Source organism: Epinephelus fuscoguttatus, linkage group LG8, assembly GCF_011397635.1.
Source record: "Epinephelus fuscoguttatus linkage group LG8, E.fuscoguttatus.final_Chr_v1".
Classification (NCBI taxonomy): Eukaryota; Metazoa; Chordata; class Actinopteri; order Perciformes; family Serranidae; genus Epinephelus; species Epinephelus fuscoguttatus.
In genome coordinates this window covers 36,645,070-36,658,072 of record NC_064759.1, presented here as the reverse complement: position 1 = coordinate 36,658,072, position 13,003 = coordinate 36,645,070, and the positions used below count along the sequence as shown (strand labels likewise).

The 13,003-nt window shown below is 42.7% G+C and overlaps 1 protein-coding gene across 1 annotated transcript in view; it reads left to right on the top strand.

The window, feature by feature from the left end:
* LOC125892597 (E3 ubiquitin-protein ligase RNF19A-like) overlaps nt 1-11,950 on the top strand; it is a 29,797-nt gene extending 17,847 nt beyond the window's left edge. Inside the window, exons 3-10 of the mRNA XM_049582614.1 lie at nt 4,550-4,758; nt 5,100-5,244; nt 5,740-5,902; nt 8,146-8,260; nt 8,609-8,770; nt 9,648-9,861; nt 9,967-10,110; nt 10,829-11,950. Coding sequence (XP_049438571.1) covers nt 4,550-4,758; nt 5,100-5,244; nt 5,740-5,902; nt 8,146-8,260; nt 8,609-8,770; nt 9,648-9,861; nt 9,967-10,110; nt 10,829-11,627 — 1,951 coding nt within the window. The 3' untranslated portion in view covers nt 11,628-11,950. The remainder of the gene's footprint in view (nt 1-4,549; nt 4,759-5,099; nt 5,245-5,739; nt 5,903-8,145; nt 8,261-8,608; nt 8,771-9,647; nt 9,862-9,966; nt 10,111-10,828) is intronic.
* Nucleotides 11,951-13,003: the final 1,053 nt, after the last annotated feature.

The window sequence follows — 13,003 nt, the reverse complement described above, 5'->3', positions numbered from 1 at the left end:
CTTCCAGTTTCCCTTTTTGAAAGACGAGTACAGATTACCGCCGCCTGCTGCTGTGGAGAGTTATTTTCTCTCACGCAGGCGCAGAACACACATAATAGTTAGTCTTTGGCTGTAGTTTTTGCGGTGTTTTCAACTACAACTTTTTGGCTGAGACACAGGTGACGAGAGCGAACTCAACAGTCGGCCTTCGTTGCCACTAGTTCTTTGATGTTGGTTTGGTGTGTCTGGGTTTAAACAGTAATCCAGTAGTGTTGGGCTGTTTTGCTGTCTAATCCCTTTCCTGAGTGATGGCTCGTTGGCTTGCTTCCACCCAGTCCCTCACACTGTCACTGCAGTGTGACTTTGTAGAGGCTCTACAGGGTCAAATGGTGACTTCAGCTCACTGACAAATCAAATCAGCACCTCATTTATGTGGAGCTGAGTTGGCATCTGTCTAAAGTGCCCTAACTGTTGGCTCTTCATAACTCATAAAAGTAAAGAGGAGTCCACATTTCACATTTATTGAAAATTGATTGAACAAATGATGGGCTGCATAGGGTAGGTTTATGATTTTCTTTTTTTCAACAACAACATTGAGGCAGCAGAGAATGCTTATAGATGGCTCTGGCTGAAAAAGAGTGACGTCATTAGAATGCCACTTGAACACATGCCAATCAACTTCTGTCGGGTTGACTGAGGTTGTCTGAGGTTGTTGCAAAACCTGAAACACCCATTGATACAACACTGATAATGTGCCAGAATATGTGCATCCAAAGAGGTTCACAAGAATGCTGTAGGATGAAGTTTAAAACCATTGGAACCTTGTGGCCATGCCGTAAGCATCAAAGCATAAACTATTGAGATGTAAAGACAACCCTGAACCAGGGATGAAGATGCTTGAGGCAGATATATAACACACTGCTGCCTGAAAAGATTTACTTATTTGGGATAATCACTGTCCTTTTGCAGACTGCCTTAATGAACTGGTTTCTATCAGGTTTAAAACTCTCCCTCTTTTTGCTTTCTCTCTTGCGCAGCCATTTCCTTTTCTTCCAGGAATTGTTTGAGGTCAGGTAGCTATAAAGTACTGTTTGTACCTCTTTCAGAAGCCATAGTAACCTTGGACACTTGGCTGTACAACTGTATGTTTTGTTTTGTTTTTTGGGATGTCCTGTTTTGTAACCTTGACCAGAATAGTAGCAAATATATTTTAAGGGTGCAAGAACGTCAGAGACATGACGTGTTTTTTGGCCATCTGTAGTCTTGCCACATTATCTTTTTTTACTGTTTTCCCCTCTGCTGTCTTCAGCTAACAGTCCTTTCATTCTCAAGGGTCCTGACTCCAGGCCAACAGTTGGATCTCAGAAGGCATTTGACTTTTGTTAGGCATTGTGGCTGACGACTGGCTGCAGTCTTTGCAGCATGTCCACCACTGTTGCCATTAGCTCAGTGGCCACACTGCCAATTGAGTGTGTTGAATCGATGGTGGCAGTCAGTGAGATGGAGCTCAGCTTATTTTTCTCTTTTCTTTTCTTACAAGTTAAAGACCACAGGCTGACAATGCCAAAGAAAAGTAAAATGAAACCTTACAGTAGCAGTTGCAGTGTATCAAACACATTCTTAGTTTGTATACAGATTACTAAAAAAACCGTTTCCTTAAATAAAACAGACACTGAATGAATGAGTGTTTGAGGTCAGATGGCTGTTGACAATAATCTTAACATTGTACAGTGTTGAGCCAGTCTTAGATGGCACTAGTTCTTTAAGTTAATTGTTCTCTCATGTCCACATTTGTCAGACAGCAAAGGTGTATCTCTTGTGCTAGGAGGCAAGATTTTATTATTTTGGGTGTGCTAACTGTCTTCAGTGATGGCCCTTCCATTTTATTTCTTTATTTTCTCTACACTGTCCTTTCTACTTGCTTGTTTCTTTTTCCTGCATCTCAGAGGCTTTGGTCAACATTGTACAGTTTATTATGCAGTTATTTATGTGCATTATCTCAGAGGACTTTGGGATATGCATAGAAGGCACATTTGTACCAGATGGCTGTGGCCTCCTCCTGGAAACAATAGCTTCAGCCTTCAGTAATTTGGCCCACATAATCAGGTGCAGCTTGTACAGGGATCAGAGAGGTTCTGGGCCTGAGCCCACTCATCCAGCCAAACAAGTGAGTCCTAGCCAGGGTAAAAGATGTAAAAAGAAAGAAACTTTTTGACACATTGGTGTATTATTCTGACACTATTTAATAGAATATAGATTAATCACTGGTTATACAATTGTTTATTTTCTAACAGTTGAACTGTCACTGCCGGAGTCAGATACTAGCATATCTAAGTAGTACCTTGTTTTCCAAGCTCTCTGGTAGGAAGGATATGTAGTGTTGTCCTTTTATTGAAACGGGACACTGGTGTTACAGTTACCATGGTCTTCTCTTTCCCTAATATCTCTCCAGTCCTCTGTGGTCCCTAGTCTGCATAGTGTTTACTGCTGGTGGTTTACTGACAATGATTGTAAATAAGATTGACATGTCTCTGTGATTCCTCACTGTCTGTCTACATTGTGGACTCAGTACTTAACAGAGTAAGATGATCCACAGCGGAGGAAGTCTCCCAGGCTCTTCATGACTTTGTGATTGAAACTTAATCTTAGGTCAGTCACAGAGGGACTGGGAGGCTTCTGCTAGAGTCGGATGCAAGTACGTCACACTATCCAGGGTTTCCCTCAGGAACGTGGCTTGCCAGTATTTTGCAGCTGTCACCTTTGAACAGATGGATTTTTCTTATTTTTGAACATTGTCTCCGTCAGCACTACGTGCTTTTGTCTCCTGTCTGTTGGCTGAAAGCATCATGCATCGCACCTCAACTTTCAATCTGTCAGAGATGTTAGGATTTGCTGTGCTGTGGTGTGTCATGTAGATACACATCTAATCGCAGAAGACACTGCAAGCTACTGGGGGAACCAGGGAGACTGGCAACAGCTGTAGATTCTACTCTAGGCTCTGCTTCAAACTGTAGTTGGTAACTTTTATACAAGTAACTTTTTGTCACATTTGTTGAAACTGTCATTGTATCCATTCAGTAGTGTGAGACGGATGATCTGTGAAAAAAATATTCCTCTGCCTCTTCTTAGTGCTTTAAATGGCATTTGGAAGAATGGACCACACCAGAATGAATACCAGTTATCAGAATAGAGAAGTCTAACACAGCTGTCAGTCACCGCTCGTGAACTGCGATCAAACTGTCAAACTAGGCAGTGCTGATCAAATACATATCGATATTCTGTGACTGCATTGCCTTTTTCTTGCCTCAGTTATGTTCAGAAACATATTTCGGTGTACTTTTTAGCTGTGAAATTAACAAGTTTGTTCAGACTGGTGGGCTGTTCTTCATTTTTTATATACTTTCTCCTTTTAACAGCTAACAGTACACTGAAATATGTTTTGTATGTTTTTTGAGATGAAAAAAGGGCAATGCAGTAACAGAATCTTGATTCGTATTTGATCTGTGCTGCTTGGTTGACAGTTTGACTTCAGTTCACGAGCAGTGATCGACATGATTGACAGCTGTGTAAGTGACTCCCTGACTCTGGTTGTTTCCATTCAGTCACCTTGGATTATTGTCAATACTATTACAAACACTATAAGGAGGAGGAGGAACATTTTTTTTACACAAACTGTCTCATGTACTACTGTGTGGATGCAGTGACAATTTTGGCAAATATGACAAAAAGTTATTTTCATAAAAGTTCACAACTGTAGCTTTAAAACAATTAAACTGATTAACTGATTAAAAAAACTGAAGTACATGAATTATAATTCTAAATTATTTTATAAATACAAACTCTTTCTTGTGAGATTAGTGGCAGCAGGGGCAAACAGCATCCACAGCACAAGGATTAGGTTTTCGGAAAAGGGTGTTGCTTAAGTGAGAAGAGAATGTATTTAAAGTGTGCTCCTTTGTCACCCTGTCATTATCAATTAAGGATGTAGTTTTCTCCGCAGCACCAGTAGATTGGGAACCAAAAATCCGTCACAGGGTATTTTTACAAGGTCATAAATCAACATCTGTGACAACACATTTTACTTTGGCATTTACCTGATGACACATACGGTCAACACGGTGATTGACGATGGACAAAGCATCATTACTCATGTCGGGAGGACTCCGCTGCCTGGATCACAATGCTGATGGAAAGAGGGAGACAAAGTGGCTGTCTGGTTTGCCAATTTAGAAGCTCATTAATATAAGAAGATCGATTAAGGTGGTGTGTGTAAATGCTAACATAGGCCCCAGATACATCAGTGCAAAAATTAAACACAGTTCTGCATCACCTCTTCTTAAATGTCAGCTGTCTTATTTTGCTGTCAGTTCCTCTATTTTACATGTAATTATATAAGCATCTTTGCATCTAACTAGTGTTTTTACTATATTTATTCACTGCTGTTTCATTCATACTTGCAGACTTTGTTTCCAGTGACCTTGGTGCATTTAGACAAAACTCTTTCTGTGATGTTATGATGGGGTATTGGATCTTAACTTTGGCCTGATATGTTATGTTTGTCTCCTGCCAGATATGCAGTGATCGCTTTTGGGTGCGCCAGCTGTCCTAAGATCACGTGCGGCAGGGATGGCTGTGGCACAGAGTTCTGTTACCACTGTAAGCAGCTCTGGCATCCCAACCAGACCTGTGATGCGGCACGACAGCAGAGAGCTCAGAGCCTCCGCCTCAGGACGGTCCGCTCGTCCTCCCTAAGCTACAGCCAAGAGAGCGGAGCTGCAGGTTGGCTGCTCTTAACTTTTTCTGTATCTATCCTACTTGTGTCTGTCAAATCACTTACACATAGTTAAGCATAAGCATAGATTATATTCAGTAGATTACCACAAGTGTAATGATGTTACATAGTTCTTCCTCTAAGTGGGAGCTGGATTGGGGAAATTGGGAAATTAACCGCTTGAGATCTAGAATTGTCTTTGACAAATTGTTTGTATGAAATGTTCTCTCTCTCCATGATGAAGTTTGACACGTTACCTAACTGACTAGTTTGATGTATGGCAGATGTGTCGGCGAACTATATTACGCACAATAAAATCTTACTCTCTTTCCATCCGTCTGCCTTTTAGCTGATGACATTAAGCCATGTCCGCGCTGTGCTGCTTACATCATCAAGATGAATGACGGCAGCTGTAACCACATGACCTGCGCCGTCTGTGGCTGTGAGTTCTGCTGGCTCTGCATGAAGGAGATCTCAGACCTGCACTACCTGAGGTCAGTTTGCCCAACTGCACACACAGGTCTTCATAGACACAGACCCAGACCCATTTTAAGACATGTTAAGTGATTTTGATTCAGATAATGCTCAGGCCAATGAAAATTGTTACATTTGCTGTTGTGAAATTTGTGTGGGACACTTTTATTGGTGGCAGCCCACAACTTGTAGTCAAGTTGCTCCAGCATTGGTTTGGTGGGTTGATGGATGTTTTGTTGCCTGTGTAGTGGCTTAGATTGGGAACCTGTCCAGCAAGATTGGTTGCTCTACCTCTTAAAGTGTCTGACCTGTCAGGCCAAATTAAAAGAAAGTGTTTTTGGAACAGCCACAAATCTAGCCGGCACACTTCAGAGCTTTCTTCACAGGGAGAAACTTTTTCTCTCAGTTGTCTAACAAGGAATGGAAAAAGCCGAAGACCTATTAACAGTATCAGCTGTTTAAATGTTGTTACTGTTATTATTTTTTTCTTAATCTTTCCCCTCTACCTCACTCAGTCCATCAGGCTGTACTTTTTGGGGGAAGAAGCCATGGAGCAGGAAGAAAAAGATTCTTTGGCAACTGGGAACACTTGTTGGTGCCCCTGTTGGCATTGCACTCATCGCCGGCATAGCTATCCCCGCCATGATTATTGGCATCCCTGTGTACGTGGGAAGGAAGGTAAGACTCTGGAGACACATTCATACACAATAGTCTGGAAGACATTCAAGTTTTCCTCTTGTAGTTTTCACTTCCTGGATGAGGCAGAACATTGACTCATTTGGGTCTGTCACTGTTTAGATTTACTGTTCAAACATGTGATTGCAATGTGCTGTTTGGATTATCATAAAGGTTTCACTCTGACTGTTACATTTAGATACATCGGTTTTAATATTTGCTCTGCTTTCCCACAAAGTGTAATTCTACTCTAAAGCACTGTCGTTTCAGTTGTAAACACAGTCAGTGTTACATAACTATGCATATCACAGTTAGTCAGTAGTAGAAGTAATCACACTGCATCAGTCAGTAACTTAACTAGTTAGACTGTAAAACTAGCACACATACTGTCATGTATTTTTCTCAGGCCCTTAACTTATCTGAAGCCAGCTGAGGTCGTTTGTCAGTAACCCGCCCTGTTTTTTTGTGTGTGTCTGTGTTTGTACGCTTGTGCTGTGTCATATCACTCATCAGTCTGTTCAGTAATAATTTCTCATTACAACAAAAAGAAAGTATTCAGACTCTGCAGAAATCCCCTCCTAAGCCTGCCAAGAAGGCAGAGCCAACAAACTTTTTCTTCCCTGACAAAACCAGACCACATTCAGCAGCGATCACATGATACGTGAAACATCTGAGCATGAATCACCTGCATTCCACACGCACTGGATGAATGTAGCTGTTCAGTCTTGATTTTAAATCTGTATCTTGGTGAATCACCACACCAATGCCATGGCCATTCAATTGGACCACGGTCACGTGTCATAACAGCTGTACTTTGTCACTGTTTACTTATAAAGCAGGAATTTTGTGATAACAGCAGCCAGCAGTCTTTGGGGGAAGTAAGTGTGAATGCATATTTACAGTTTCTGTTCTGTGCTGTTTTTTTGGGTTCGGGACAGCAAATAAATTCGTCAATCAAATCAATTATATATATTTTTTTCACTTAAATCTTCATTGGCAATAGTTTTTTAACCTTAATTTAAACTTAAAAACTGTAAATGCAGTCAATTTTTTCCCGTCAGTCATGCAGTCTTTTTTATGGGGTCGTTTGTAACTCTATTCCAGTGTTGCTGTTTTCAGTCTTGTGTAATTTCATTCTTTATTTCCAAGTGTGCTTCTTGTAGTCTCATACTATGCGCCAGTTTTTGCAGACTTAGCAATTACTTAATCCTTTACATGCTTTAATCTATTCTCAAAATCTAGCCAGCTGTGATATAGTGGCTGGTTACTACTGACACTGCAGGGTCTCACTGTAGGCCACATCCACAGTAATACAGTTCATTGTAAACTGTTTTATAACATAAACCATCTCAGTACACACAAGTGTTTTAGCATGGTTTCATGCTTAATCTTTGTCCATGATAACACACCTGAAAATGCATATCACATGACCATTCATGTAACCTGGGTACGCTCGTGCCGATGTACACAGGAAGCAGACTGTCTAAGTTTTGTTGCTTAGTTACAGAAAATGTAACAGAGATGGTGTAAAGTAAGACCAGAAATTGCTTTGCTTCGACTGTATAAGGTGTGTAAGGTGGTCAAGGTGGCAGAAAACAGATTGGGATTTGTTGCAAAGCAAATATGGAGACATATCAGAGCGGTACTGGAAACATTATCCATTGCAGAAGAAAACCATGGTTATAGGAAAGGAGTAACATCAACCACACAAGAAGGATAAAATCTCCAAAAGTATCTATGCCCAGCTGTTGTTTTGGCTTGACATGTCGTGACTGATAAGGCCCAATCGGTAAGCAACTGAGTGTCTGTCATTTTTTCCAAAAGTCTCTGTTTCCACCTGTCCAGACTAAAATCCAACCCTGGGGTTTTGAAACTAATATAGGGTCAGCAGCATTTTCAAAGGAAAATGTATTAGTGTGGATGTAGCATGTAGACTGAAGAGTTTGTTTCCTACTCTGGCTTGGTTGCTACCATGTGCAAAGGTATTTATGTTATGAGAGCGACTTGCAGTAGACCCTTTATTTGTTTCTCAGCTATGATTGCACACTAACATCACATCAGTTGTTACACAAGATTAACATGTAATGAAGCCACACTTGGTCCAGCATTCTTCTCATATGGTGTTTCAAAGGCCACAACCCATGAGTCAGTTCTCAGCTGGTTTAGATGCTAGTTATGAAAAGTTAGACTTCTCAGTCTCCTCTGTCTGATTGTGTGAGTCTCATTGCTTCCCTTTTCTCTGTCAGATTCATAACCGCTATGAAGGCAAAGACATCTCCAACCACAAGAGGAACCTGGTGATCGCTGGTGGAGTAACTCTCTCTGTCATTGTGTCTCCAGTGGTGGCTGCAGTCACTGTCGGTCAGTCTGTTTCCCAACATTTCCTGCCTCCTTCCCCTCTCTCTGTGTCTCTGCCTCTGCTCCTGCTCTCTGCACGTCTGAGGCTCTTTATTGACATATCCTTGTTTGACTTTGCTAGCTTAAGGAATTTCTTTTGTTTAATCTTAGTGTTCATATCATGCAAAAGTTTGTTTTCAAAGCCAATTAGATTTTTTTTATGAGCTGTTACATAAAGATGGAAAAGCTGACAGATATTTAGACTGTTTTGATTTGCGTGCGTCAGCAACAGCAGCCTCCGCTGTTTTTCTTCAGTGCCTTGGTCTAACGTGTCCCTGGTGTCTCTGTTTCTCTCTTTTTTTCACCCCCCAGGCATTGGAGTTCCCATCATGCTGGCTTATGTCTATGGTGTGGTGCCCATCTCGCTGTGCCGTAGCGGAGGTTGTGGCGTCTCAGCTGGGAATGGCAAAGGAGTTCGCATAGAGTTTGACGACGAGAATGACATGAATGTTGGCAGTGGGGCAGCTGCCACCGGTAGGCGCCCCCCCCCCCCCCCAAACATAACCCCCACCCTCCACACTGACACCCAAAAGTGACTTTGTGTGTTTATGCCCAAGTCAGCAAACAACAGAATTTGCCTTTTGCTGACACGTACACGACTGAGTCCCTGTTTGAAAATGAAATCTGCTGCTGGTTCCACAGATGTGGAGTGCTTAAAAAGCACATGGTGTCTTAGAAAAATTTTCCCTGAAACTTTGAAATTTTTGGACACAGCAAGTGATGGGTGGGCTGATTCTTTTCACAGTATTGGCTCCTTTGAGTTGATACATATAAATGAAATGTGTTGAACCCTGTAAACCCCGAAGTTTTGATACTTTTTGCAAAATATGGTGGTAGTTCCTCCATGATGCTCTTTTATAGTACATGCATGTTTGACAGCTGGTGCTGCCCACGCCATAAACTTCTCTTCAATGCATTACCAGTCATGTATAAGTACACATTATTAAAGATAAAATGTTCATTTTAATGCATTGAGTCAGCAGCCTATTTGTATGTAGGCAGGCTACGTAAACATAACACAATGTTACAGAAACCACCTGACGACTGACCAACTATGTGTGGTTCTTTGCGGGCTAATTAGCAGACATCCCAGTTACCTCCACAGCCTCATGTTGCATTCATGCAGTGTTGGAATAAGCTGAAAAATTAATTCACAGGCAGCTTAAGCGGTATTCTGCGATCAGGTGGGCTAGTGGGAAAGGTATGGGACTCATCAGCACTCAGATATTCAATAGGCTGACCCAGTACACACTGCCTTTTTGTTCCTGATTGAGATTAATTGAGATTGACTTATTCTGTCCGTTATTATTATATTTTTAAAAGTTATTTTATCTCTGTACCTTCTCTGTAGATACTACATCAGTGGCCGACACCAGAAACAACCCCAGTATAGGTGAAGGCAGTGTTGGGGGGCTGACAGGCAGCCTGAGTGCCAGTGGCAGCCACATGGACCGTCTGGGGGCCATCAGGGACAACCTGAGTGAGACAGCATCCACCATGGCCCTGGCTGGAGCCAGCATCACCGGCAGCCTCTCTGGCAGCGCCATGGTTAATTACCTAAACAGGTACTGGCACAGCAACACATGCCATGGGATTTAAATGTTGGAGAAACTTTGAATTCCATGTTCCTTTCCTGCATTGTCTTAATCTCCCGTCTGACATGCTCTCAGGCTGGAGGTGCAGGCCGATGTGCAGAAGGAGCGCTGCAGCCTGAGCGGCGAGTCTGGCACCGTCAGCCTGGGCACAATCAGCGACAACGCTAGCACCAAAGCAATGGCTGGATCCATTCTTAATGCCTACATGCCCCTTGACAGGTGAACATCATTTACTTTTTATTTGAATGATGGTGTGTAAGGGAACAGACTGTTCATTGGTAGCATCTGTGTGGGCTCTGTGTAGCTGGTGTCCTCCCAAAATCTGTAATATGAAACAGATTGCGGTGAAATATCACTAAGTGAATATCACTGCTCACACCAGCACTGAAGCGATCAAGGCTGTTGATGTACTGTGTTATTTAGCAGAAGAAAAGCATTAGATTATTTAGATTTTAAATCATTTAAAGATGAAATATTCATTGAGCATGTGGCTTCTCTTTATTGACGATGAGTATCCAGTATTTATAAAAGAAGCATTTAGTATTTCGTGATTTTACAATGGCTTGTCACACTTAATGATGCCTCTTAAGCTAAGTGCACACTTCATGACTTTCAAAGTCGTCAGATTGCTGTACTGTTCACACTACATCACTTGCTGTTCTGTAATTTAGAGTCTTGAAGGTGTCATGGTTTTCACACTACATGACTGAACACTGAGCCAATGCCAGTTTGCCTGTCGGCTAGTGGAAAGTCAGGGTTAAAGGCATGTAGTTTGAACCAGGCATTTGGAGTTTCAGATTCATTTTCGAAAAAGCCTTTTTAGACTCATTACTTAACCATGCTATACAAATAACCACAAACAGAATATATAGTATTTTCCGTATGAAAGAAAAACAAGCCTTTTTGTCTCATGCTCCCTCTTTCTCCTGTGTTCCAGGGATGGGAACAGTATGGAGGTCCAGGTTGACATTGAATCCAAACCCGGCAAACTACGGCACCACAGCGGCAGCAGCAGTGTAGACGATGGCAGCCAAGTTGGCCGTTGCGGCTGGACCTGCCCCTCCAATGGCTGCACTTCTTCAGAAGGCAGAGGAACCTCCACTAAGTGGGCCAAAGAGGCCTCCTGCTCCTCCTCCTCCAGCTCAGGGGGCAAAAAGAGCAAAGGCAAGCTGCGCAAGAAAGGCGGCGGAGGCACCAAGATCAACGAGACACGGGAGGACATGGACGCTCAGCTGCTGGAGCAGCGCAGCACCAACTCCTCAGAGTTCGACTCTCCCTCGCTGAGTGGCAGCCTGCCCTCTGTGGCCGACTCCCACTCCAGCCACTTCTCTGAGTTCAGCTGCTCTGACCTGGAAAGCATGAAGACGTCCTGTAGCCACGGCTCCGGCGGGGGCGACTACCACACACGCTTCGCCACAGTCAGCCCCTTACCAGAGGTGGAGAATGACCGCCTGGAGACATGCCCCGCTTCTTCATCCTCCTCACAGGGACAAGGAGCTGTGATCACTCCCCACTCCCCTACCTCCACCTCGTCCTCCCTCGGCCACGGCGCAGAGCTCTCCCCTCTCTGCTTCATCACAGAGGAGAATGTCAACCTGGTGTGCCCTGCTGAGCTGGACTCTCACAGTAACACCAGAGAGCTGCTAAAAGAAACCAACAACAACCACCACCAACCACAGCACCCAACCCAAACCCAGCAGCAGCCCAAGAACTCCTGTATACAGACTGACATATAAAAAAAATCTCAATACCTTAAGTGCTGCACAGACGCTCTTTTTAGTTAACATCTTTTCCTCCACTAAACTAACAGTCACAGCTTACGGTTTAACCTGCATTTCTGTTATTCCCTTGTAAAGGGAACGTGTTATTTTGGGATTTATGTCCTTCATAAAAAGCAACCCTGAGTAAAACAGATGTGTGTGTCCACTGACTGCCAGAGGGCTTGATGTAAGTAATAAGGGGTTTCCAAAGTGCAGCCATGTGAGAAATGTTAAGGTTGTGAATGCTGGTGTTTCTCCCTGTGTGACCCGCAGACTGCTGACGCTTTTTTTTTTTTTTTGACAGTTCACTCGTTCACCACTTGTAACAGAGACAGCCCACTGATTCGGTCGCTGTCTTATTGATCTGTGTAGGTTAAAATAAAACCACTGTGCCGGTTTTGCTAGTTTTTGATTTTGGCTCTACAATGCGGATGCAACACCATGCAGGAATCTTAATGTTACAGCTTTCCAGAAGTGAACTCAAACAGGGACCAGGCAATATGATTCACTATTTCCTCTTTTTATTTTCCCCCAAATGTATTAGTAACAGAGGAACCTTGGTGTTCTTGTCTGTATTTATTATTAGACTTCTTTTGTTTTTCTGCCCTGGATGTTTGTTTGAAATGAACCCTCTAATGTAAAATTAAAAGGCCTGGGCTCAACATCCTGCATCGTTTTAGCACTAAAATCAACTTGTAACACACAACAGAGATTATCTTTAGATGGATGGACACATAGCTGTAGTCCCACTGTGGGAGATGTTTTTTGACAGCTCTTTTGCAGCTTGGTAACCACAGAGTTTCGACCTGTGGCTGAAACCCTCAGTGTGTTTATTTAGTGCCAAAATGACTTTGGAAGCCCAGGCCTAGTTAAGGTCTGTGGAAAGCTTGTGATGATATGTTGGGGATGGGGTGGGTAAGGGTTTGATTTGAGAAAAGGTCTCTGGAAGGCCACAGTTTTTGGAGATAATGCTGAAAGTCATTATATTAACATTAACCAATGGGTTGGTCAATTCTGTGAAATTGTATAAAGAAAATGTTTTGTCCTGTTCAAAGGTGATTTATTCAGGCTGATGGTCTCGCCTCACTGAGTAAGAGAGAGCTTTGATATCTTTCTTTGTTAACTCATGGTGCCTTCAAGAAGCTGTTTGTGTTCTGTTTCTCTCTCTCTCTCGCTCTCTCTCTCTCTCTCTCTCTCTCTCTCCACTGTGTCTTCAAGACTCCACACGACGACTCATTATAGGTTGCAGAATGTCTGTCTGTGTAGGAGGGATGCTCATTCACATAGAGAACATACTGTGGTAGACATGGTAAATGAAGACTTCTCAATTGCCTACCAAAGACAGCACTCAG